The following is a 27,704-nucleotide window of genomic DNA, read 5'->3' as shown; positions in this document are numbered from 1 at the left end:
GATAACATATAAACAAAATTTCGTACCATTAAGTAATGAGATCTTAAAAGACTAGTACTTAGGGATCATTTTTGGCTAACGCAAATTGGACTTAAGTACTTCACATGAATATTTTATTTTGGTCGCATGGTGGATTTCTCGAACCACGTGTTAGCAGATTCCTACTAAATATAATATATTTACATAAACGTGTCAACGATCTTTGTTGCATAAACACACATAAGAAAATAAACCGAACGCCAAATTCCCGCGATTATTATTCGTTGTTTAGGTTAAGAAATAGGGTACCAAATATCTTCAAGGTTGTTATACTTCTAGTCATACTATAGGCAATCAAAACATTTCAAGACCAATACTTAGAAGAAATTTCACGACTTACTGTGCAGTTGTAAGTTCATGAACATTGGTACGATATATGTAGTATTAGTATGAAGTTGGTCAATGCATCTAAAAACATACATCTAAACCATAACATCATCAGCTGCTCAGAAGCATTTTAATGTACTGATCGAAAGAAAATCCCCAAAAATATCACAGCAGCACCCACAACCTTCATTATTCCCATTAACTAGCCATCAGCTACTATTTGTGCGCCTGACTCGCTAGCCCTTAATGGTGCCCATACAACGGGATAGACGCAATGTAAACAGACAGCCAAGGTTACTACAGTTAATTGAATCAGCCGCTGATGAATATATAGCGGTACTTTTATTTACACGAGTACTTGCAGTTTCTGTGGAAGTATGGCACTTACGCTCTTGTGGGATTTTATAGTCATGGGTTAGTATGCAGCAGTTTCGGTACACCTCAAAATGAATTATAGAGCCATTTCTATGGTAAATCCAATATATTAATGGTAATAGTGGTTGATGAAATCATTTATGATGATTTAGACTAGACAGTGAAAAAATTAGGTCACAAAATGATGTCCAGTGAATTAGAATAGGAACGGGAGAATCAGGTTGACAAACCAAACATTTATTGTTCTTCAAAGACTGACTCCAGAGTGAAATTGACCTGTGAACTGACTACTAGGAGTAGACCACAAACACGGCAATTTCCAACGAACTAGAGCTAAACAGTATCATACGTGACTTCATTTGCGTGAATTAGCATTACAAGGTACCTCTTAAATACACTAGTTAGTTACATCAATAGACAGAACATTGAATTTCAACTCAAAGACGAGAAAACCACGTTATGTGAACTAATTGCTGCCTAGGAATCGAATATATTAGACTCTCTGTAATTCTGTCACAAGATGTTGAAATTCATGAGCAATTTGATGTTCGCCTACATTGATTATAATTATAACAGTCTGTAGGAGTTGAAAGTTAATGTTCCCATAAGTACTTAACGAAACCTCACCCAAAACTATTTATAGATCGAAAAGGGAGAGAGGATCTGCCTACGGTCCATGAAAATTTGCTATGCTTATTTTAGAAAATTTTCTACGTCTTTTCGAGAGATTTTTAATTTTCTTTTGTACCTTGAAAATTAAAATATAGTTTCATAATTTTCTTATAAAATTCTGCTGCAGTATATTGAGTAAGTTAATCCCGCTGGCCGCAGCGGGCAGCCGGTCTCGTTACCTATTCATTAGACAGGAGTTCAATGATGGCGTCCTGTCCCAGCTTTAATTAATTATATCAGCAAAGAAATCCACTGTAAGTATTCCCCAGAGACCTGGATGACGTTCAATGAATATCGTTTGCTAATTTGAGAATTTTTCTAAAGACTCCTTCGACCGGAATAATGGACAATAATTCTTATGAAGGCTTCATTTAATTAGAGAACCAACATCAAACATGAGCTTATTGTTCAGCAATGCTTTTATTGGCTAACTGACTCGAGGATGGTTGACGGACATTTTATGAATGCGAAGACAAGAAAATATGCATGTCAGGTTCCTTTCATATGCACTATTTACTTACACTGTAAACGATATTCAGGCACTGTTTTCTAAGATAAATTGTAATCACTCTATTTACCAACTCTATGAACTGTAACATCTGACAGATGACCAGCAACTGTGGGATGTAAACAGCGGAAAACTATCAATTTCTTATCAGTTGATATCAAACGTCATACTTCCCGGTAAAACTGCATAATTTGGGAAACGAGTCGATTAGGGTTTTACAAGAACAGCTCGTTTGTGGCAGAATTCCCTAAATTCGTGCATATTACGCGGTCGTCAGGCCGGGTCATTAAGACGTCGTTAATTACTAATTGATTTTTGATATTCTACAGGTATATAAGATAGGCGTGGTGTAGTTTTGAGCATTGTGTTAGCAGCTTCGAAACAATAGCAACTATGCAGTGCATGGTAAGTTGTCTCATAGGGCTCACTTTTATCATTCAACTTATATCTTCTAAAAATCAATTTTCCTTTGGAAAAAGTACCATAAATAGCTAAATAGTTTTTCTGTTGCTACTTCCAGATTGTCGCAGCTTTGGCCCTGGTGGCTGCCGTGCAAGCCAAGCCCTACGGGTTAGGTGGTCTCGGTCTTGGAGCTGGGATCCGGGGAGGCCTCGGTGGGCTTGGTGCCGGTATTGGCGGAGGTAAGCTCATCAGAAAATATTTTGATGCAATAATTACCAGAGACGATGGTTTTAATACGAAACCGTTTCAACCCTTTAAAAACTCCAATCTTCAGATGTTAAGCAAAATTGCATTGAGAACATTTTATAGAATTTTCTTTCATTTACTAAAACCTTTGACTTTGTACCAGGTCTTGGCCTTGGCGGTCTTGGAGCTGGCATCGGGAGCGGCATTGGTCTTGGAGGGATCGGAGGTGGAGAATACGGTGGTGGTGGCAGCTACGGCCAGGGTGGCTACGCTGGAGGAGAGTCAGGGTACGGAGACGCTGGCTACGGAGGCGGTGCTATGAGCGCTGGCCATGATATCGGTCACCAGGAGAGCGACTTCAGCCAGGTAAGGAATTAAATAAATGAAGGAATAATTTTTTTGGGACTGTTCTACCAAAATATACAATTTTACCTAAGAGTTCTAAATACTCATCTAATTCTTAGCTTCTTTCTACTGGGGAAACTGTCGTCATCAAGTATTCTCATGTTAATTAATTCCTACTTTTCATTCTTAGGAGGTTCACCACCACCAGTCTTCTGGCCATGACATCGGAGGCGTGAACCAGATGGGCCACCATGGACACAACATGTACGGACACCAGGGCTACGGAACTGGTCAGCAAGGTTTCGGCAACCAATACCACCATGGTTCCGAATTCTTGTAAACTTATAACTAGGATGTTCATTTCGACTCCGAATTAAAAGTTATTATTATAATAAATGATTATGCATCTTATTTGGCTTTCTTTTTAATTATTTTATATCTTACCAATCCTTTGAAGTCTGACAAGGCTTAACCGATTGTTTTAATTTTTCTATCATGACATTTTTCTGTTGTACGCAAAATTACCTGAAACAAATAAAAATAAAATTTAAAATTGATTAATTAACTAACATTGTGAAATTACCAAACTGCTTTCAAAACATGGCACACGTCAAAAATGTTAAAAGTCTTGTTTAAAATCACTTCAATAAACGTTAAAAAGCAATTTAGGTAAATAACTGAACATCATAAATTGCACGTTAAATACAATATGAATGCGTGATTAAGTATTAAAGTGCTATTACTTAAATCTCTGTACCATGCACATTAACTTTGATACAACATTTAATAAATAAGTTTTTGTACGATGACGTTATCTTTGAAGAACTTCAAGCTTGCAAAACAAACAGTCTGTCTAGCGTTTAGCGAGTTCAGCCATTGAAAAAACGCTTTTTTGAGCCATATACACATGAAGGTATTTCGTCACATCGTGATGTCACCTCGCCCTTATAAGGCCTGCCAACGACCAGCAGCGACCACACTGTATCACATTTGGGATTGGAAAACGAGCCATTGTCGACCGGCTCTTTTTGAGGTCAACTCTTTTTTTTTGGCGCCACTTTTACGACGCTACAGTGCAGCCATTTTAATTTGAGATCCCAGGGCTGCGCAGAAGCACGTTGAAGCTTAACAAAATGTCCGGTTTTTTTGAAATATCGACCATAATCCACCAGGTGCCAGAATATATTGGACGTACTGTAGGCTTTTGCTTTTGTGTTCTATAGATTTTTGAGTTCGATGTGCGATTTCAATTATTTTTGAGGAACAATGGCTGCCATTCCATATTGTGTTGTTGTAGGTAAACCATTTTGGTATGACTATGATTTGAAATTCAAAGAATAAAACAAAGGATAGTGTAAAATTGGTTTTTACTATGTTAAAACATGTACATATCGTGGTCCAGACAGGGATACTAAAATTAGAAACAGGTGATCTTTGTCAAGTCAAATGAACACAATAAATAAACTTGTATTACACATCACACTTAATTTATGAAATACAATCAAGGGTTTCACAGAAAAGCTCGTTTACCTAGTTTAAATAGAATTTATTGCTATAATTTGAATGCAGTAAACCTAGAAATATGTAGGCAAATCACGTAATATCCAAGATGGCGGCGAAGTAAAGGCGGGAATGTCGCTCGCAGTTCCAGCTGACACCTTGCTGTTAAATGCATTGAGAAAAGTTTTGCACAAGTTTTAAAATTCAAACTATCATCAGTCACATTTTTGAATCGTTTACAAAAAGCGCGGAGTATATTTTGCCAATTTTCCATCTTTGATTGCGGATGATGACCATATCATCAAGTTAGCTATTGCGTTATAGTTTAGCCAGGCGTTATGAGAGTACACAAGTGTATTAACATGAAGACAGCGCGTACGATGAAAATCAAAGCTAGATATGAAAAGTCATGCGTTGTATCATACGCAAATCTCAATTGCAAAAGTTATAACAAAACTTTAAAATAAACAGCAACGCCTAATCAATTAAATTTTCCTATTATCCAATCCCACATTGCCATCTCTTTGTATGCAATAGCTTCAAAACTGAAATTCTCTGACATTCCGAACCGCTTCACAATAAAATTCTACATCAAAGCATTCATCATATTCGCGTGGATTCCACCGTATCCATACAAATAGTATACTTCCATATAGCCCCGCATTGCAACTGGACGTAGCTAGTTCTGACGTCAGACACTAAACAGAACAGACAGACAATGCCGTTCTAAGCTTAGCTTCGAACAACTAGCAAGGAACTTGAAACGTGAGAAATCTTTCCAATTATGCTCTCCTGGTATTTATTATTGAAAATGCTTGGAGTTTGTTGACCTGAATCGAACGAGACGTCAAGTCCCGACTTTATTTTAGCTACTTTTGAGAAAGTAGAAACGTTAGAACTCTTTCGTGCCTGGCATTTATTATTCAGCAAGTTCTCGCCTACAGACCTGGAATTAAATTAGTTTTATATCATAAGTTCATCGCCCTAAAGTTTCATAGCACACGCCATTTGCACTTGATATACAAAACAGGTGATTAAGCAAATATTTCATTTTGTTTAACCTTGCCACCACAATCTAGCTAGGTAACACAATAGCATAACTAGGTACATATTTTTTATTTTGTGACAAACTTGCTAAGTATTGTTCCATTCAGTAATCTGTACACAAACACGACAAATAATGGAATAACATTAATTAAAATAAGTAAAACACCAAATCTGATCATTAATCAAGTTGACGCGGCCGTCCCAGGTGTTCAGACTTAGTTCGTACGAATTAGCATAGATCCAATAAATTAATTCATTACATTAATACCAATGTCAGCTTGCAACTGTTTTTAAGTACTAAAGTAATATTTAGCGGTCATCTTAAGGCTAAGTCCATTGCCTCCCAGGTCATTCCCAAGTATTACATGAATATGGAGCCTAATTCTAGGGTACATAGATTTTGACGACCTCGATGGCGCAATGGTCACCATGCCGGACTGTCGAACCTGAGGTCCCGGGTTCGATTCTCGGTTCGGTCGACATTTGTGTTGGGGTGCTTGATAAAGTAAACTCCTTTGTCGTATATGTAAACTATTTATTACAGTACAGCGTTTGTGTAGCAGAGGGTACTAAGTTATCGAGACAACTGACAAGTGACGACTGAGCTTTTTCTCAGCATTTCCCGCCTTAAATAACCTTGTCGATGACAGTTGGTATTCTGTACAAAAAAGATTTAAAGCGGGAAACGAGTAACTACCACAAAAGTGTTGCCAGTTACAAAAATATAAAAGCATATTGTGACGTTATTAATAAATCATTTTACAAGAACTATTTGTAAATTTAAAATAATATTTATAAATTTAGCCTAACAACTCGGCCATCCGACTAACATTAACGAGACCTCTCGTTATGTAAAGATATGCAATGAAAAGTAAGTAATTATAAAATAGTAATATTTGACATAACTAGATATGTCCGATAGCCAAGTTTACATCAAAGATAAGAATAAGGTTTACATAGTCTATATCGACAAGCAAATATTATAAAGTAGCTCGTGGATACATAATCAAATATGTTATGAAATAGTTACTTAGTACATTATTCACGAAATCTGATCAAACATGAATATATAGTTCCAACTTGATGTGAAATGTGATATAAACATTATTAAAGTTTACAATTGTGAATTAATAAAGTACTTCAGCCTCTTGAAAAAGAGATACTATCATAATTAATTAATTTTTACATTTTTATATTAGAAATAAATATAATCATCTATAACACCGTGTTGTATAATCTACTTTTACTTATAATATTATAATTCTCTGGGAATTTAACAATCAAGCATTCACATTATGTTCCTGATCTAAAAGCTTTTGACCAACAGGGGCCATGACACTGCCACCTTTGACATGGTCGCGTGTTAATACCACATAGTACTTATAATTTGCCTTTTAATAATTGAACATGACTTTACATGATCTTCTCGTGAGAACATACAGGAGGTGACCATGACGCTATCGCTCCCTGCATGACCACACGGTGACCAAGATCTTAATAATCTCCAAGGGCGCGAGGCCGGCCATGACTTTGCCCAGGGACTGTCCATGACATTGCCAATCCCTGCCTTAGAGTGTAATAAATGATGCCTTGGTTTGATAGTATTTTAATTATCAATAGGAACCTTTTCATTTAACTTGACAAAAGGCTAGACTTGTGAGACTTACATTATTCGTTACATTGGACTTCGTCATCCTCATCGGTTGAGGACATGTCATCATAAGCACTACCGAAACTTAACCATGGAAACAGCTTGTCTAGTGCTACAATAGCTTCATAAGTTTTCCCTTTCTTTGTTAACGGGGTGTCTTCAATGACAAACCTATCGTTTGGGAGGATTTTCTTAATTCTATAGGGCCCGCGACATTTAGCTTCTAGTTTTCTGGATTGGCCATCTTGACTAGGAACATTCCTAAGAACCCTAACTAGGTCACCAACTACAAAATTATTTCCCTTTTTCCTATGTAAATCATAACGTGCCTTATCTTTGTCTTGTTGTACCTCTATCAAGGTCTTTGCAGTTTCACGTAAACTTTCTAAATTACTAACGTCGGCCCCTACATCTTCTATGATCTCGTTTAGGTTTCCTACAGAGGGGTGGGTAGCTCTATAGCCAAAGAGAAGTTCTGTAGGAGTTTTCTTTGTCGTGGAGTGTATGGTGGTATTTATTCCTAATTGAATGTCTGGTAAGTATTCGTCCCAGTTTCCCTTAGGTTTTTCGTGGGACATGGAGCCCAATGCGGCAAGGATGGTACGGTTATACCGCTCCACCTGGCCGTTAGCTCGGGGTGTAGCTACGGCATTAAATATATGTTTTATACCAAGCGATTTAACAAAGTCCTGAAATTTCTTTCCCGTAAAACTCGTACCCTGGTCAGTTATAAGTCGCGTTGGTGTACCGAAGTAGCTTATGTGTTCTTTAAGCACACGTATACTTGTCGTAGACTTCGTATTACGGACCGGTGTTATGTTAATGTATTTCGTGAAAGAGTCAATAATGACAAGTATATAGCAGTTACCTCTTTTGCTACGATTGAATGGGCCTAGATGATCCGCGTGGATAGTGTGAAACGGTATTTCAGTTTTTGGTATGGGATGAAGGAAGCCAGCTTTGCTTCCCGACGGGACTTTATGATGGGCACATTCAAGACATGCATTAACATATTTTTTTGTGAATTTACGTATTTTTGGGAACCAAAAGGTAGCCTTAATCCGTTCTAGCGTTTTTTCGAAGCCAAAGTGTCCGACTTCATCGTGATTCGCCCTGAGAATTTGCCAACGCACACCCTTTGGCACCACCCACCTAAGCACGCCTGGTTCAATGATACGATACAACTTATCATTTTTGATTTTATAATTCTTAATGATGTCTGCAGCGTTTTGGGATTGCGGATCAGTTAACACGTTTTTAATACGTTTAGTCTCATCATCGTTGTCTTGTACCGTTGCGATCCAGTCTTGGGAACCTACGTTTAGCACGTCTAACACACGCGTTTCACAGTCATTGTCGGGAATGGGACATCTACTAAGGGCATCAGCGTGTGCCATTCTTTCACCAGGTCTGTATTCAATGGAACAGTCATATTCTTGGAATTGAATCCACCATCTCGCTATTCGGGGTATTAAGTCCCGTTTCGTTAGGGTTGTACGCAAAGAGTTACAATCAGTCAAAATGGTGAATTTAATCCCAAGCAAATAGACGCGGAATTTATTTAGCGATGCTATTACAGCCAATGTTTCAAGTTCATACGAATGGAGCTTTTGCTCATCCGTGGTTGTCTGACGGCTGTAATAAGCAACTGGATGGAATACACCAGTTTCTCCCTTTTGCATTAGAATGCCGGCTATGCCTATTTTGCTGGCACCAGTATGCAGTTGGGTTTCTGCTCGAGGGTCGTACAAAGCAAGGATTGGCCTTTGGACCAAATTTTGCTTCAAGGTCTCAAAGGAATTCTGTTCAACCTCAGTCCAGCGCCATTTGGCATCCTTCTTCAGAAGTTCGGTCAATGGTCTCGCTATTGTTGCGAATCCCTTGACAAATCTCCTGAAGAAACTAGCCAAACCAATAAAACGGCGCACGTCATGTTGGTTCTGGGGTACGGAAAATTTTGAAACCGCATCAGTTTTTAAGGACCCCGGCCTAATCCCATCCGCACTGACTTCGAATCCCAAATATTCTATCTTATCGAAGCAGAATTTGCATTTCTCAAGTTTTAGAGTAAGCCCACTGCTTTTGAGAAGTAATAGAACCTCCTCAAGTAATTTTAGGCAATCTTCAAAAGAGCGTCCTGGGATCAAAACATCATCCATATATATAAGCACATGTTTGTTTCTAACCTTGGCTAACACTTTATTTATTGCCCTTTGGAATACGGAGGGAGCGTTTACCAGTCCGAACGGCATACGGTTGTATTCGTATTGGCCGTCGGGCGTAATAAAGGCAGTTCTTTCTCGGGATTCTTCAGCTATGGGAATTTGGTAATACCCTGATGCTAAATCGAGAGTAATAAACATGGTATTACCAGCCAAGAGATCCAATTGATCTTCTATGCGGGGGAGTGGAAAATGTTCCTTAACGGTCTTTCTGTTTAAAGCCCTATAATCAACACATAGGCGTTTTTCGCCAGATTTCTTTTGCACGAGGACTATAGGGCTTGCATACGGCGAAGAAGATTCCCGGATGATGCCACTCTCTAACATTTCTTGAATCATAGATTGTACTAGTTGTCTATCAGAATATGACAGGCGATAGGGCCGGTAGACCACGGGCTCAGAATCTTTTAACTTAATTTCCATCTCTACACTAGTTGTATAGCCCAGTTCATGCAAATTAGATGAGAAACATTTGCGATATTTCTCCAACAATTTCACAAGTTCAAATTTCTGCTGTTGTGTTATGTTGCCGCATTTTAAAGCTTCGTCAGTTAATTGTATGTCCAAAATATTATAAGTGTTTGGTACGTCTAGAGTGCTCGCTACCCGAGCTCGTGTCACTAATGTATCTATAGGCATATTTATGTCTTTGTCACATATGTTTTGTATTATTAATGTCCCTAATCCTAGACTTAAGTCATATTCACCGGGAAGAAGAAAATATTCATAACCTGGGCGTCCTCTAATTGTCCCGTGTACGTAAATCCTGCCGCAAAAAATTGTATCTGACTTTACCTTTATAGCATTAGTGGTGTGTGGTTTTAGATTATTAGACTGAAAGGTCAGTAATATCAACTTGGAGTCATCGTGAACTTGGCAGCGCTTAACAATTATATCTGTATTAGTTTTTGTTATTTGTATCTGTGGACGTTCAGTGTACGTGTGTCCTAGTAATACCGGGTCATTAATCATATCGTCAGTCACAATCAAAATCTCAACATTTTCTTCAATTATGTCCTGTACATCTATATCAACGAACGCACGTCCTACTGGCCGGTAGGGAATATTACCTAATCCCCTCAAAATAGGCAGGGACTCAGTTTTCCATTGAATTCCTAGACTTATCGCGTCAGTCAGTCTAATAAGGGTACATTCGCTTCCAAGATCAATATGAGACAAAAGTGTTTTGCCATTAATTCTAATTGGAATTTTGTACTTAGCATTTATATTATCAGTCGAATGTACTTCCATTACAGACTGGGACTCTACATTGGCTTTATGAGCTTGGTTCGTTTTATTAGGGCAGTTATCTGCTAAATGACCTCTCAAATTGCAATTATTGCATCTAATTGTAGGTTTAGAACAACGGAAAAATGGATGACCAGTCTCGTTACAATTATAACATTTTAAACTTTGTGGCTTAGGCCTTTTATCATTATCCGATTTTTGAGCAGGTTTCTTTTCCTGTCGATCTGTATTTTTATTTTTAGGATCGTTACCAATCGGTTGATTAATTTTTACACTTTTAAAGAACTTAAGCAACTGTTCGGGTTCAGAGAATTGCGCCCCTTGAGCACCTAGGCGAACACCCCTATCGTCTATGCCGTATATTATGCAGTCGACTGCATCCTTACCATAGATTTTGCAACGGTTTAGCAGATTAATTTTAGTATAAAAATATTCCTCAAGAGATTCGCCAAACTTAGCTCTCTTATTCAACATTTGAGTAAGTGTCTCCGCATAGTTAGTTTGTGAAGGAAAAGACTCCGTTAACCTTAATTTCCATTCAGACCAGGAATGTAGCAGAGAGGGGAGACCCTGATACCAGGTTTTAGCAACGCCGCAGAGCTTGGGCATTGCATAATGGACTATTTGTTTATCAGACCATCCATAAATCTGAGCGCATTCTTCAACCTTATGTATCCAGGTCTCCACAGTCTGCTCACGGCACATTGGGTCGAAATCAGGTACAACATTTAAGACAGGGAATTTATCTACGTCAGTGGTATTTTTACTTGCTATAACGTTTAAAAGTTTTTCAACTATATCTAGATTACTTAAATTAGCACTTCTCTTCCTACGAGGCGACCTTTCCTCCGAACTTGACAGCGATGATTGACTTTGTACTCTACGTCTTTTAGATAAGCCTTTATGAGTAGTTCTTGAATTCTCTCCTACCTCGTGCACTGAAGGGCTCCGGAGCTGTCGTTGCTCACAAGATCGCTTACTCGCCCGCTTACTTCTCCTCGACCGTCGTTCACGTGACCTGCTACGACGCACGGCTGGAGTTCTGGACCTCGGCTGCGTCCTAGCATTCCTTTCCTGCTGCGAACTGTTTCTGTCCACATGCCTGGATTTTTGCCTGTGCTTCGGCATTATTCCCAATTGTATTGCCTGAAACTTACGATTGTGTGTATTAGATACTTCATAATTAACTTTACTAACTTACATCTGTAGGCGTATTTTGCATGACTTTTGGTATGTTCATGTGCGAGTATAACCTCCAGGGAGTAGCCCTGGCAAGGTTATGTGCATGTGTATGTGCGTACATGTGAGTATAACCTCCAGGGAGTAGCCCTGGCAAGGTTATGTGCATGTGTATGTGCGTACATGTGAGTATAACCTCCAGGGAGTAGCCCTGGCAAGGTTATGTGCATGTGTATGTGCGTACATGTGAGTATAACCTCCAGGGAGTAGCCCTGGCAAGGTTACGTGCATGTGTATGAGCGTACATGTGAGTATAACCTCCAGGGAGTAGCCCTGGCAAGGTTATGTGCATGTGTATGTGCGTACATGTGAGTATAACCTCCAGGGAGTAGCCCTGGCAAGGTTATGTGCATGTGTATGTGCGTACATGTGAGTATAACCTCCAGGGAGTAGCCCTGGCAAGGTTACGTGCATGTGTATGAGCGTACATGTGAGTATAACCTCCAGGGAGTAGCCCTGGCAAGGTTATGTGCATGTGTATGTGCGTACATGTGAGTATAACCTCCAGGGAGTAGCCCTGGCAAGGTTATGTGCATGTGTATGTGCGTACATGTGAGTATAACCTCCAGGGAGTAGCCCTGGCAAGGTTATGTGCATGTGTATGTGCGTACATGTGAGTATAACCTCCAGGGAGTAGCCCTGGCAAGGTTATGTGCATGTGTATGTGCGTACATGTGAGTATAACCTCCAGGGAGTAGCCCTGGCAAGGTTATGTGCATGTGTATGTGCGTACATGTAAGTCTTGATAACACTGTCGTGATAAAACGGAACGAACAAACCAATGAAACTCTGTTTACACTTGCATTTCATGAACATAAAATTATTTATAATACAACTACACTAGTTTAAACGATAATCTAGTTAGCTGTACAATGGGCAAAATCCTTCTTCACATTGCCAGTAGGTAGGCAGATTAGAAAAAAAACAAAAGTTTTACTTACGTTTTCACTTCTGTGGACGTGGTAAGTAGAACTTTTAGTTCTACTTTTATCCTGGCTTCTGATATGTTGGGGTGCTTGATAAAGTAAACTCCTTTGTCGTATATGTAAACTATTTATTACAGTACAGCGTTTGTGTAGCAGAGGGTACTAAGTTATCGAGACAACTGACAAGTGACGACTGAGCTTTTTCTCAGCATTTCCCGCCTTAAATAACCTTGTCGATGACAGTTGGTATTCTGTACAAAAAAGATTTAAAGCGGGAAACGAGTAACTACCACAAAAGTGTTGCCAGTTACAAAAATATAAAAGCATATTGTGACGTTATTAATAAATCATTTTACAAGAACTATTTGTAAATTTAAAATAATATTTATAAATTTAGCCTAACATTTGTGTGATGAGCATGCTTGTTGGCCGTGGTCTGGGTGTTATGATATGTATTTATAAATATGTATATATGTAGCTATGTGTAGTTTATCAGTTGTGTTAGCACCCATAGCACAAGTTAATTAATAACTTACCATGGGGCTAACTGACCGTGTGTGAAAAGGTGTCCCGACATTAAAAAAAAAAAAAATAGATCTATGTTCAGAGATTGAAACCCTGCCTCTTACACTAGGACATCCTGTATTATAAGAGACAGTGATTCGGCCATTAATTATATATTCGTTTTATTTATGTAGACTAGGTCATAAGGCCCAGGACATTAGCGAGTTAAAATTTCATGTACGATAGTATGAGTATATGTGGGAGTATGAAAGAGTGTGTGTTTGTGTGTGTGTGTGCGCTCGTGTGGTTGTGTGTGTGTGGGTATTACCTCTACGCGATGTAAGTTAAGAGGGCTATCACAAATTTTCGAGTTTTATACGAGTTTTGATGCGTCATTATGCTTTGGATATAGTCACAAAAAAAAAACAAAAATAAGATTAAGAAAGTTTGATCATTTATCTTGGGTCTGTTTTCAATAAATATTTTAATTTGTCCACGTACATCAGTAAAATCTTTGTCTCTGCAAAGGATGTTTCATAAAATGTTGCTTTTGGGGATCTTTTGATGCTTCAGTACTCCGAGGATATAGCAATTTAACCATTTATAAAAATGTTCAAGATACAACTATATCTTGTACTTGTGCTTGCTTTCACCAATTTATTACAATTCATACAGTAATACACCAAAAATAATTCTATAAAACTGAGAGTTACTGACAATTTTCCGTACAAAACTATATTTTTTATCTATGAAAGTATTATCCAAATTCAAATAAAAAATATTTAATAATTAAGGTGGTATTGTTATAAAGCTTGAAAAAAAAAATGGCCTATTTAAAAGTAAAACAATATTTTAAAATAATTTTTGTTTGCAATGCAAAGAATCAATATAAATCTTGTGACGCGCGGTGTTCAACTTTAGTCAGCGCCAAGCGCTTACCGAGGAGGGACGTATCGCTCGCTGTTGCGCCGCGTAAACTCGCCGGAGTTCGAAAAATATAGCGCAACCTACGCATCTAACACGTTTTGATACTAATGAGTTTTTAATTTATTTATTAGTTATAATGATCTGATTCAAATGTAATATACATAAGTATTAGCCCATGATATTCTAATGCGAAAATGTTATAGATTAGGTTCTCTTTTTTTGATGTTGGTTATATAGAAATATGTACGTAAATGTCATCGTCGTTAGTTTCGCTGTTGCATAATAATATTATTGGATATCTTTGATTCTTGCAGGATAATGAAAACATATTTAATTCAGATTATCAGACTCAATCGGATACAAGTACAAATAATATGAGAAGTATTTTTTGTCACTGGCGACAGACATATTTGTTTTAATAAACTATTTACATTCCTAGTTTTTATTGTTGCAGGAAAATGAAGATAGAATACATGGAAGACGAATTATAGATTTTAGTTTTTTTATAAATCAATTACTTATACCTAATTGATAAACATGGTGAAAAGTTTGGTTGTCGATTAAATAATTTAAAAATTGTAAACGATTATTTGTTTATTGTAACTCAATCGAGCTATTCTAGGTTATAAAATTCATCAGTACAAATAATATTTCATAAACTATAAAACCAATAAACTATTTCGGAAAAAAAGTGGCAAAGTCTCAAGTTTGTTTGTGCCGCGTAGCGGTCCGCAGGTGTGCGTTGCGTATTTCACTAGACGCACACATGCGCAAGTGCTGCCGGCTATCGTCTAATTTACCTAAACCTGAGCGATTCGATTTTGTAATAGCGCTCTTAATAAAGCCTCAGTGTTTGGGTAGTCCTGTTGTAGAAGCCAGCTTGTGAGCTTAGATTTAAGTTGGTGACGGTTGAGATCTAGTATGTTGAGAGTTTTGTGGATTGCTTTATAAACGTGTGAACTTAAGATGTAGTACTGGTGTTTGGCGAAGGAGGTCTTGTGTTGAGCACCGGAGGGGCGGTTAATGCGTTTATTGGGGTCAGATTTCGGCAGCGTGGTATGATTTCTGATAACAGATTGGAGCACATACATTTGACGAACTGTGAGCACCTTGGTGTCAGCATAAAGTTGTGTTGTTGGGTATCTGTAAGGTTTTTTCGTCATTACCTTTAGAACTGCTCTCTGCGCTCGTTCTGCCCTGAGAAACCTAGTTTTCCCAGCACCACCCCAGACTGAGATGCAGTAACCGATTATAGACTGACATAATGCGAAATATACCATTTTCAGAGTGTCAGGATCAGCCGATTCTCTTAGTCTTTTAAAGACATGAACTAGCCGCAGGGTCCTAGTTGTGACAGTATCAAGAAGGACGTCCTATTTGAGCTCGTCATCAATCTGCACTCCCAAGTATTTAATATTGTTCGTTCTTGTGAGGGGCGAACAGAGGCAGTGTGACGTTTGGTTAGAGCAAGTGTGTGCAGTAAGGGAAAAAAACAGAAAATTAAGGGAAAGTACACACGAATGCTTTGGACTACTGTCTTATTGATACTAAGTTCTGATGCACAAAGACAGTGTAGCAGCCTAACGTCGTTTACACTGATCTGAAACAGATATGTCCAGCCACTGCAGTGAAAGGCTGGATGCATGCACCCACAAAGCTTACGTGTGTAGGCTCTGCAGTACATATAGACAGACATGTTTCTATGTCTTTCAGGAGAAAGTTACACCTAATATTATTGTGATCGACAATCGAGGATCTTTGCTTTAAATTTCTTTGAAAAGGTAACTAAGAAGAGAAAATTAAGGAAGATGAAAACTAGGCACAATATTGGTACAGCTACTCTATCATTTTTAAAGGCATTATAAGGAATAGCTGTCAAAAATGACATTTAAAACTTAAAATAAATGGAGATGAAAGAGTAGCACACGAAAAATAAATCACTAACTAAAATACTCATATCTCTACACATAAGAAACTTAGTTTAACTTTTGAATATGATCAAGCTGCTTTTGATTTAACATAAAATAAAATAAAACTCTTTTAATAATTCACCGTACTCTCTGTGAAAGCGTTCAATTTATTTAAGTCTTCAAAAGGGTTTTTCTGATAAATAAAAATATGTAGAGAATTTAAACGTGTTTATCGACGCTGAACATGTATAACATTTATTTGGAAGTTTATAGACAAATACGAGTGTTTTAGACGAGTATTAAGTAGAACTCACTGGTAGGTCAATATTGTAATTACGAGTTTACTAACATGTATTTATTTTGTATAATTAACTGGCGGTGTCCCTTATATTAGGCATAAATATGAAATGGGTGAAGGCGAACGGTTAACGAGCGTCGGTTCAAGGCGAGCGGTTATAACTGCAGCATGACTCATGTCACCCATATCTTCGGTTACTTATAGAACTCTTAAAACTATACGCACAAGTCACGTCTATTAAATTAAATATACACCATCTTTATGCAATGGTTCTATTTTAATATGAGTTTCTTTAAGAAGTAACATTAATCAGTTATCAGACCTGCTAATAATCTTGTTGTAACCTTTAATTCTAAAAAGAGGTGCAATATGAATATTCTTTCTCCCAGCCACTTTATATTCATAATTTTTTCCCATTCATCAATGGTCTCCATCCATCAAGATTGCCATTAATCAATAACTTAGTCACATACATTTTTGTGCAGATCGCTTTGTATAAAATTCTATAGAAAACATTTATTTGCAACTCTTTTCAGAAGCGTAAGCTTGGATTAAGCTTGTTTTGTTTTCATTCAAAATAGTTGCTTTTGTTTACTTTACTGACTACTTCAGGGTTTATTTTTAATCACGTATTTCATTCTAGTATCGTGTCTCTTTGTATCGTCACATTTATTAACAAGGACCAATATTGGAAAGCGAAATAAAATATCGGCACGGCACTAATTGCCGTCGATTGGGTTGTCCAATCTGCGATCCTACAGATATCGACATCGATATTCCGTTTTATAACGCAGATATTCTCGCTTTTAGATTGATACTCAATCCTGAAAATATTACTATTTCGAATACAGCTGAAAGTTGAATAAAATGGGATTAAAAAAAGGTATAGTCCATGTTCATAATTATCTAAAACAAACATAACAAAGGTACACATATTTATGTAAAATTACTAGCTACAAACATAATTGTATTTATTTGAGTCTCATTAACTCCGTCTGTTATTTTTAGCCAAACGCTGTATATGATTTAACTTGATGTACGAATTAATGTTCCAGTTAATTAATATTATTTTTCACTGACAGGTTTTTGATGTTTGTTTTTATTCAGAGCTTTTATTAAGTTTCTATTTTTACAACTAGAGTCTGCCCACGGTAACGCCCATGTTACGATCACCCACACATCATTTCTATAAGTGAAAGGATTTGGAGAATCTCTTTATAGATCCTACATACAGATGTTATTTACTGTTGAAGATATATTTAGAATTGTCGTAAGGTGGGAAAATATCAGCTGAATTTCCAACACGTTCAGAAATAAATAAGTAGAAAGTTATGGTAATAGTGGTAGGTGTAAACCTGTGTTTACGGAGCTCGGTAGTATCAACAGAGCGTTACACAAGCTTGGCAGGGTAAGCCTACAAGACGGTAAGCAGCTTAACCCACGCTTAGACATGATTGGTGAAATTCTACAGCTATTAGACCGACGAGTTGTTGACAGTCAAGGGGTTTACATCAATAACAAGCTGTGTAGGAGCATTGCAAATAACTTTAATAGCTCTATTTTCGTTTGTACTAGACATAGCATGTGTTTTATTTGTTGTAAAGAAAATTTACACAAATGTGTTTCCAAGAACTTGAAAAGTGAAAACTTAATGAAGATATTTTTTTACTACATTTGTTACAGAAAATAAATGACAGAACGTTATTCTAAAACTTACATCACGCTGTGATTTCATTTGAACCCTGCGTAGGTGTGTTCACGAACAGAATCTATGCCACTGACACGACTCCATTCAAAAGCGTTTTCTTAGAATTCGAGAAACAATCTCTATCAATTCAGTATGTGCTATGAGCATTATTGGGTTCCAATTGGAATTTAAGCATCAAACCGAGTAATTAGTGGCATTCTGTCCATTTCCAGTTAATAGTGAATGGGTATCAGCTCATGTAGACCCCATTGTCTTAAGATGGCGCGCTCCGGTACGCGCCGTAATGATCTGGCTGTGAACCAAAATGGCTGGCGATATAATTAAACCCGTATTTACTTGGACACCACCCATGTAGGTTCTTAATAGGTGGAAAATGATACTGGATCCAATATGGTGAAGGTATTTGGAAGATTAAGCAAGCATTGTGTTTAATTTCTCGAAAGAATGACTGCAGCCCTGGAACATAAAGAACTTAAGAAGGAAGATGGTAGGCTTTATTCAGTAAAAGTCTGACATTGACGCTACACCCTCAGCGGGAAGGTCTGATAATGAATTCCAACCAAAAAAAGCTTTGTGATTAATGATATTGAACTTTAAATTAACTTCTCTATTTTGAATCATGGAGTAATCCATTTCCATAAAACCTTTAGCGGGTTTATTATGTATCATGTGTAGTTGGCACTGAAACACATAGTTTCAACAGCGGCTTCTAATCCAAGCCTCCAAATATAGCTAGTTAACAATGATAGAAACTTGAGTGGCACTCGACCTACTGACTCAGCCTCGAGCCGCGTCGATACTTGTCCATTGTCTAGCTCGGGTTATATTAAACTTTGTATGGTAGAGAGTATTTTTAATTTTACCTTTATACAGAAGTAAACTTGAAAGACGGGCGTAGGACCATATAATAGCAAGATGACGTACTAGTAATTGGCTTCATTTGGATGGTGAGCGAAGGTGTGGTAACTTGGAAAACTGTTGAATCCTTATCAAAGTAACGGTTCCTAAATCCCTAGGTATATTATAGACACCCAACACTATATTTGTTTGACGCAGTGTTAATTGAAAAATTGGTCAGTTTTTTTAAACCAAGTCGGTATTTTGAAACAAAGACAAGAGGACGAATTGGAATTTTTGGCGCCAAGGATGTCAATTTTTCTCAGTAAATACAAAACGGATCAAAATACAACTTGGTTACCTGAAAGTTCATGATATAAGCCTTATTTTGTTAGTTGTAGAAACATGATTAGGTAACTTTTATAACAGAGAAAAATATATCAAACATACCTCTTTTTAAAAAGAGATTCACATATTATGGGCTAACGGGACCGATTTAAGCCTCTTAACTTTTTTAGTAGTTGAGTATATACATACTCTTTAAAATGGTAGTAGGAATTTTTATTAAATTATCATTTCTAAATATTAAAATTACAAAACCATTTTGTCGCTTACGACTTTTAGTTATAAGCTAGCGCGCGTATTGTTATCCTCGCCCCGCTCAGACGCTCCGACCCCTTTTGGCGCCTTAGATGCGCGTGCCGGTTATGGAATTATTGTTGACCACTTCCTCGCCTTAACTATCCTAATTCCAGACGATAATCTACTTAAGTATGCATCGACCTAGTGATTCAGATTTGTCAATACAATCCATAATTCCCTTTGTCTCTGGAGGCTTGTTATAAACTCAATTAATTTGTTACTCAAGTTGTTTTAATTGGATTTCTATAACAACTGGATTCGCTGCGGCGACCATATTTTCGAACTTTAAATCTTCGAACGGGACAGTTTTTGCTTTCTTAAATGGTAACTCTTCAAGAAAGTTGTAACCATTTTACTGTCTCTAGATTATTTTTTTGCTAACTTCTGCCTTCCGTGTCAGACTTATATCTGCTGTAGTTACCGCATCAAGATTTTATTGACTTGCTAAATCATACGCTATTAAGTAAATACGCATAGCTTGTATTAATGGCAGCTTACCTTGATGGCAGACGCTAAAAACATTATTAAGTCATGCTTGTGGACTCTGGTTACGTGATGTCATGCCTTGCTTACGCAACTAACTCTGATCATTAAATAGTCACTGGGAGTGTTCGGCTATTGTATCTTATCAGAAAAGCTGGCTTTTCAATTTGATGTCAATGGGTTTTACTATTAAGTGCTTAGGTACAGTACTGAGAATTTTCACTATTAGCCCTTATATGTATTTTATGTTGTATATTTGCATTACAGCTAAGTGTGAAAGTTACAATACATTACCAAGAATACAAGTACCTACCTATTAACTGTGGTATGGGCCTGCTCACAATGTAAACCTTTCTCCACTGAAGACTCCAAAACCTTCAATTTTATAATCGCTACCTCGTTATATGAGGATTAGCCAACACCCAAATTCAACGAAAACTGTCTGATTGCACTTTATTACTAAACTGCAGTTATGATATCCGATCTCTCGCTAACTACCGCGGCTGCAGACAACTTGTTAGTAATAGACCAAACATTAAGTTCAGCAGTTTAGATCAAATTGCCAACCATTACCCAAGTGATGGCGGAGCAACTTTCAATTAGTACACTCTATGATACATTATGGCGAAGAGTAATTTTGTTATAAAAACACCTCATCCGTTCTATGAACGAAAATAGGTAGCCAAATGCGATTTTCAACGAATTCGAGGAAAATCCGTGTAATTTGTACACAACATAGCTACTCTCGCTGTTTCATTTTGCTGAAATCAAATACTCCAGTTTATACACAAATGAATTGAACACATTAGTTACTCTGAGCAAATATGTACAGAATATATTTAGTGCAATTCTGTATGTGTTGCACAAATAAAGCCATACGTACCTGCCATGCCTGTTATAGTGAAATTTGTCTAGTTATATAGTTGTGACAAAGCTTTGTGTGTAGTATCTGTGTGTAACAGTAATCGCACAATAATTACTTAGCTAACGTTCTATTGTATCGGAAAATGATCGATACAGACCTTAAACAAAGCCAATGCCTTCTCATAGATGTACTTACTTACTTGCTTACGTCAATGGAGACTATAATTTTTAGTGAACAAATAATTGTATTTCAAACAGCCCTTTCGAGTTGAATGGTTTGCAGATTGATCTTAATTTATCTACCCTTTTTTATTGCTTTTTAATGTCAGCTAAGGTATTTGTAAAATCTTCATTAACTCGATAAAGCGCTTAGTGGAAGAATGTGACTCAAGTTGACGGCCGAATTCCGCTCAAGTTCCGCAAAATTGATGAGCTAATAGATATCGTTATAAGTTAGTAATCTGACGTCTCAGAAGACAAGTTATTTCGCGAAATACTGCTATCATTTTTAATCTGTATTGATAGGAAGCGTACTGAAGTATAAAAACAATATTTGTCGAATACTCGGTATGAAATCAAATGCCCTCATTTTCTCTATAAAGAGAACACGACTCCACCGACATTTGAAATAATATCGTCTGTCAGGTAGTCTCGAAACTCTGAGAAGGGTCAAAAAAGGCTTGAAAGCTCCAAACGAGTATGAAACAGAAAAAAAAATCTACGAAAAAGCCAAATGTTTACTGAAATAGGTACCATTGAAAAAGTATTTTTAGCTATGAAAAAGGTAAAACTGGACAACGCCAGCGAATTAAAGGCAGTCGCAAACGACATTCCTGCATTATAAATGGTAGGTGCGCAATCAGATATCCACTAACACATTTGTCTTTTCATTGTTGGCAAGTATTACTGGAGGCAACTGATTAATAACAACTAAAACCCCATTTAGTATAAAATATTTGTGTCATAGCTTCAAAGGTGACTACAAAAATGACGCCTAAAAGGCTTGGCGTCTAAATTCTGAGAAATCTTCCTTGATTTCTAAAGTCGCCGTATTGCAGGCAACCCTACCCGGGGAAGGACAGTGTTCTTGGCGTTATCTCTTTAAACGGATCTAAATCACGGACACTGTGCCCCGGGGAAATTAAAAGGAATCAACTATTTATTATACACACTAATGTTACGCTGAAAATTCTTTTAAGAAAAGAAAATCTTGAGAGCTAGTCGATTTTTTTGTACGATTCTATTTACCTTTGATCTAGCAAATCTTTGAGGCTCAAGTTTACAGGAACGATATGCAATAAGTATGTATCTTATCCAAATGAGCTGCGCCCTTAAAATAAAAGAATCATATTGCCTGCATGAAGTGGTTATTTTCGTGTGTTCATTTTAATGCTCGAGTAACTTATCGAATTTTAATTACTACCTATTTCCAGTATCTAGATAATTAAGGAAGTAGTAACGGAATTCTTTTCTGCAAGATTGGTAGGAAAACAAACAACAGTGGCAATTTAAAAGAAATCCGCCTCATTAGGGGTTTCCAAAGGTTCCCGGAGAAGTCCAAAAAAGGCAGTTAAGTCACATTTGGGTAATATATCGAAGGCAATTGGCTATTGCCAATATCTATTGCCTCCGAGCTACTTTAAAAGGTTCTGAATAGATTCGTATGTATTTTTTACACCTGGCAACCTTTTTAACCGCTTGAGGTGGTAAAGAAATAAATTGCCAATGAGAATAGACGTTTATCTTGGGGGTGCCTATCGAATGATTATTTTGTTATAGCTTTTTATTTATTTCTAGAATTGAAACATGGGGACGAGTTATTGAGATATTTTCTTCTCTATCTTCTCAACAATGATCCACCTCTACATAGTACCTTCGTTTTGAATAATAATATGACTCCATCGGATGGAGCGATAGTGACAAAAAGATGATGCTAATTTATTTCTGTAGATTGCAAAAAATAAGTGGCAAAAATGTACAACAAAGAATTTAATTTCAGTATTAAAATTCTAAGCTCGATTCTTTGCTCTGAATCAATTTCAAATACATAATTTAATAAACTGAAAAAAATCTGTAGCAGCCGGCTCGGCGAAGTTGTATCGATGATGAAAAGTTTTATTTGAGCTAGTGATGTACTGAAACTCAATATCGATAATGCGATTAGGCGAGTCGCTCACAGCGCGTTACGTCCGGGCTATTGCCTCGAAGGGTTATTATCGCCATCCGACGCAATAAGCATTTTCATTTTAAGCGTTTGCACGTTGTTGTGATCCAGAAACGGATTTTATTGGCGGTGCAAATTGCTTGTAGGTGGGATTTAGTTTCGTACAAGATAATGGGATAACTCTTGATGACGGCGATCAACGGTCGGAATCGAGTCGAGGCAATTTACTGCAGAAACCAATCACTGAGTTATTGTTCAACCTCAGGGGTGCCAATCCATCTATATGGAGCTCCATAAGTCAAAGATACATAGATATAATATGTATATATGACAGGATACACAGATCACCATAAAAAATACGTAACATACTGTACAAACCTTTTGCCAAATACCAACAAGAGAACTTTTCAACTTTCTTGCAAACACAATATCCTACAGATACCCGATAGAGTACAATACATAAATCTCTAGTTACAGCAAGTTTCATAACAGCATAACAATAGAGTGTTACGAGTTGTTATGCTATGACAATGGCCTGTGACTTCAGACGATAACATGGCGGCAGGTGTTCGCTTAATGTTGCAGAATATCAGACAAGTGTGAAATCTCACTGGCTCAAAAGCTTGCCATGATGCTTGTAATAAAAAGGAGACACGGCCTTTTATATCAAAAACGTTCCACTAGAAGTAAAAGTAAAAAGTACAAGACCAAAAAAGAAGGCAACCTCAAAAGAAAAAAGTCCAGCAAATAAGTTTAAAATTTCTCATTTTCCTGTTATTCGTGTTCAAAGAAGTTTTTCTATCACTGTACATATTTTATTTATTCAGTGTTACAAGTGGTGTCCTGCATAGTAATGTATAGGACACCTGCGGGCTTAAACCGCACAGATTATATTTTTATCTATTTCCATTCATTTTAAAATTCTAGACAGGAAAATGCTTGAGAAATCAGTGACTAAGTTCCCGGAGCCGAAACCAATAAAATGTTGTCTGGACAGGAGAATATTTTATAAAATGTGTAAGCTCAGCTCAACATATTTCAGTGACCCAGATAGCCTGCGTGTATGGAAGACAGTTTATTTTTAATTGGACACTTGCGTAGTGTTCACGAAGATATCTCTCACCTAAATGCGAATACGAGAAATTATAAAAAGATTAAAAATTTTTTTTGCTTATTCAACTGGCTAAATAATAGTTCAAATTCAAAAATGAACTACAATTTGCTCGTCAAAACATCGAAATCACGTCGAAACTCTTTCAAATGCAAAAAGATAGATTTGCATTCGTATGCAAGCACACTTGTGTAGGTTGATGATGTTATTCCAGTAATATGAGCGAATTGCGAAAGCCGATGTTTTGCTGATAGTCGCGTCATTTGATTTTACAACAGAAACACGAGAGGTTGAATTGAAACATGATCGGGGAAAACGTCAAGTTAGTTAAGTGAAGTTATTTGCCGATTGGTTCTGTCAATTACATCGATAGGGCTATTCTACGGCTAGTTTTAGCATAATTAAGTATTATACGGCTTTGTAGCTGCTTAAAGTACTAGAACTTTTTACACTAGTAACATCAGATTTGCAAGAAGTGTAATTCCGTAAATTCTTAGTCTCAATATAACAACATCCCTTCACCAATATGCCAATATTTTCTATATCGGCCCCATTTAAACGTGTATTCAAACATGCTATATTAGAAATATGCGAGACCCATGTAATACGACATCTAAGCGGGGTATAACCCGGCCGCGGCTGGATGCACCGGCTCTCGAACGTTATTGCACTGTGAGGGGCCTCTCGTATTTTGCAGGATTGCACGGATTGAGAGCTTTGTACCAATATCAGAGAGCTTGAAATCGCCATGTTGGATTTGTATAATCTTTTATTGGTATTTATTGTTTGTTAGTTTTTTTAGTAAGGACTTTTAAAGAGGAACGAGTATTGCTTTAATTAATAAATAGTGGTAGTTAATTATGATGAAGATGAATAAATGAATGACGTTTAGAAAACGTAAAGTGTGTCGACTATGCGACATTCACCTCAAAGCCTCGATTTCAAATGATATAATGCTTATACAGGTGTTTTACTCTTGAAAATAACTGCAATTAAGGATGGCATTCAAATATAATCGTAGGCAAGCTAGACATTAGGTCATACGCTGGTAATAAAACCTGACCCAAAAAGCTTATAAAACTGGGCTAAAAAACCCGTTTCATCCAAAACTATCGATAAAGAAAATCGATTATATCCGCCCATAAGCGGTAGTAATCCGGAAAATTCCGGTTCGGAGCGGCTCGCGCCTGAATAAGCCGACGCCCGCTGGAGAAAGCCATGAATATGCATCGCTTTTGTGATTTAATGCCCACGCTTAGTTCAATTTCGATAATACAAAATTCTGGCAGAGAAATGCTAAGTTTACCTTGTCGATAAACATCCCGGGAAGTTTAAGTGCAAGCCGTGTAACATAAATAGAGGTTGCAGCCGATCATGTGCAAAATAGTGTTGCACAGAGTTTACATAAAACCATTTCTCAGTTCTAGTTCACTGAAGTAAGTAAATGATACAACTCCGCTTACATTTTAATGGTTCGGAATACAAGCTTATCTTCCATGTTTTCAATAACAAAAGTTACTCGTGTTCTCCAACGAAAAAGAATGTGCGTAATCACGGCAATGTCGCCAAAAGGTTGGGAATCTATTCCTCGAAGACAAAGGCTCAATGTATGAACAAAAAAGCAAATTAAAAAACCTTTAGGAGCCTTTCAATCTGCGTTTTCATTAAAGCAGGAATTTGTAATTAATCCATCTAAAAAGGGTATTTTCCTGTTTGAACCTCTTTAATCTGGTTTGTGACTGTTAGAGCCAGTAGACCACTCGGTAAAGGCTAATTGTTTGATTATACAAAGTCTGTTGATATAAAAAAATATTGAATATCTGATTTTAATAAGCGCCTCATGTTTTTGTATACATCTTGAACTGGAAGGCCAGGTGTAAAAAAGTTGTTGTTTAATGCATTACATAAAGATTTTAAATGATCTATAATTTTTTGCATAATGCCCCTAATGGGGTCGGTGTCACATGAATTAGTTATGTTAATGTTAATTTTATATTAGGAAGATATCAAATTACCGATATCTTCATCAGATAAGAGAAGACTTGACGTCAGCAGAAATTTGATAGAATTTATTAAAAAGTTGTTTCTTTGAATTACACAATATAGAGAAACAGGGAACAATAACCTACAAAAGTTGACAACAATCGTTTATAGATAGTTCATACTACTCAATACATATTTTTCCGAGCCAAGTGGCTTCATAGAAGAAGCGCGGCGGGAAATTAAACGTCCGTCATTGGACGACCGTCGGCGTCGCGTCATACATCACGCTTCCGATTGGCAACTGGAGCAACGATACGCAGTGTCTGTGAGAACACATACGTTACTGCCTGTATGACAATAAAAACATACAAGACATTAGTAATTTAATGATATAAAACGAAGCAATTCGATTTGAATAAGTGCCATTTAATTGTATAATTTAAATTCATTAATACACAAGAGTAGTTTTAAAAGTTTTGATAAGGGTTTCACCGTCTTCCGAAAAACTAGGTATCTAAACACTGTACCGTAAGACCTTTGTACAAAACATCTGTAGTATATAAAAAGAAGTGATGTAGCATGTTTATGCATAGTCAAGTAATTTAGCATGCGCGACCGTCGCTACTATGATATCCTGTGTTAGTCACTCGTCGTGCTGTGAATATACCAAGTCTACCTGATATGCATCTAGTTACTGACGTCAATATTTCTTATTTCTTGTTATAATAGCCTCGGTTTAAAAACCGGATGGTTGCAGGTAAAGACATTTTTTTAAAGTCTAAAGTTTAATCCTTCCTTATAATGTTTTGATTAATGAGACCTTTTCTATGTATACTTTGAAATAAAATGAGTGACGGTTTTACACAGCTGTTTCTACTTCTATTTATCCTTATATATATTATATTTGAAAGAAATTATATTTATATTATATTATATTTGAAAGAAATAAAATATAAAGCTATCTGTAGTCCGGCTACATCAGCCCACTCCCTGCATCTAGTTCAACCCAGCTGCATCTAGACATTTGAATAAAAGGATATTTTTAGAAAACTCAGCGAATGCGGAATCGATAAATGTTTGAAAATATGTTTGCGTAGTATGAAACGATGAGATGTTTAGCTATCATGGTGATTGAATTCTCTTCGAAGAAACATCGTTTGTCCCATGACAGCAATACTAAGTATTTTGTAAAATAAAGTAAAGACTATGTTCAGCATAGGAATGACACGGGTTAAGGATTATGTTGACGAAGTAAATGGTACAAACATAATTACAGAACTATTTTCATCCACGATACCCACGAGACTTTAGAACAAATTAAACCAAAACCGTGCCACTGGTACGATATTTAACAAATTAATCAGTATTAGTGGTCCAATTACTCCATCCATGTGGTCCTTCCTGGACCTTGCCTCTGAGGCTCCGAAGCTCAGTGCAATACAGATTGATTGTCAATTACCCGGGCCGAAGGGCTGTTAAATATAAATGGCGGACATTTATCGAGATTCGATACTCTGCCATGTTTT

The 27,704-nt window shown here is 37.0% G+C and overlaps 2 protein-coding genes across 2 annotated transcripts in view; one reads left to right on the top strand and one right to left on the bottom strand.

Moving 5' to 3' along the window:
• Positions 1–27,704, bottom strand: part of LOC124642571 (calsyntenin-1) — a 185,833-nt gene that overhangs the window by 120,653 nt on the left and 37,476 nt on the right. The window lies entirely within an intron of this gene.
• Positions 1,940–3,333, top strand: LOC124642574 (acanthoscurrin-2-like). Its single transcript, XM_047181015.1, has 4 exons — positions 1,940–2,326; positions 2,442–2,562; positions 2,733–2,935; positions 3,105–3,333. Exons 1-4 carry the CDS (start codon positions 2,315–2,317, stop codon positions 3,252–3,254), a joined length of 486 nt encoding a protein of 161 aa, XP_047036971.1. The 5' UTR covers positions 1,940–2,314; the 3' UTR covers positions 3,255–3,333.

The sequence above is a fragment of the Helicoverpa zea genome, chromosome 25 (assembly GCF_022581195.2).
Source record: "Helicoverpa zea isolate HzStark_Cry1AcR chromosome 25, ilHelZeax1.1, whole genome shotgun sequence".
Lineage (NCBI taxonomy): Eukaryota > Metazoa > Arthropoda > Insecta > Lepidoptera > Noctuidae > Helicoverpa > Helicoverpa zea.
Note: the sequence above shows the minus strand (reverse complement) of the source record. Positions and strands in the feature narration are given on the sequence as shown.

Coding starts and splice junctions, on each gene's coding strand:
- LOC124642574 (XM_047181015.1), top strand. Junction 2,563..2,732: donor TGGTGCCGGTATTGGCGGAG/GTAAGCTCATCA, acceptor ACTTTGTACCAG/GTCTTGGCCTTGGCGGTCTT. Junction 2,936..3,104: donor AGGAGAGCGACTTCAGCCAG/GTAAGGAATTAA, acceptor TTTCATTCTTAG/GAGGTTCACCACCACCAGTC.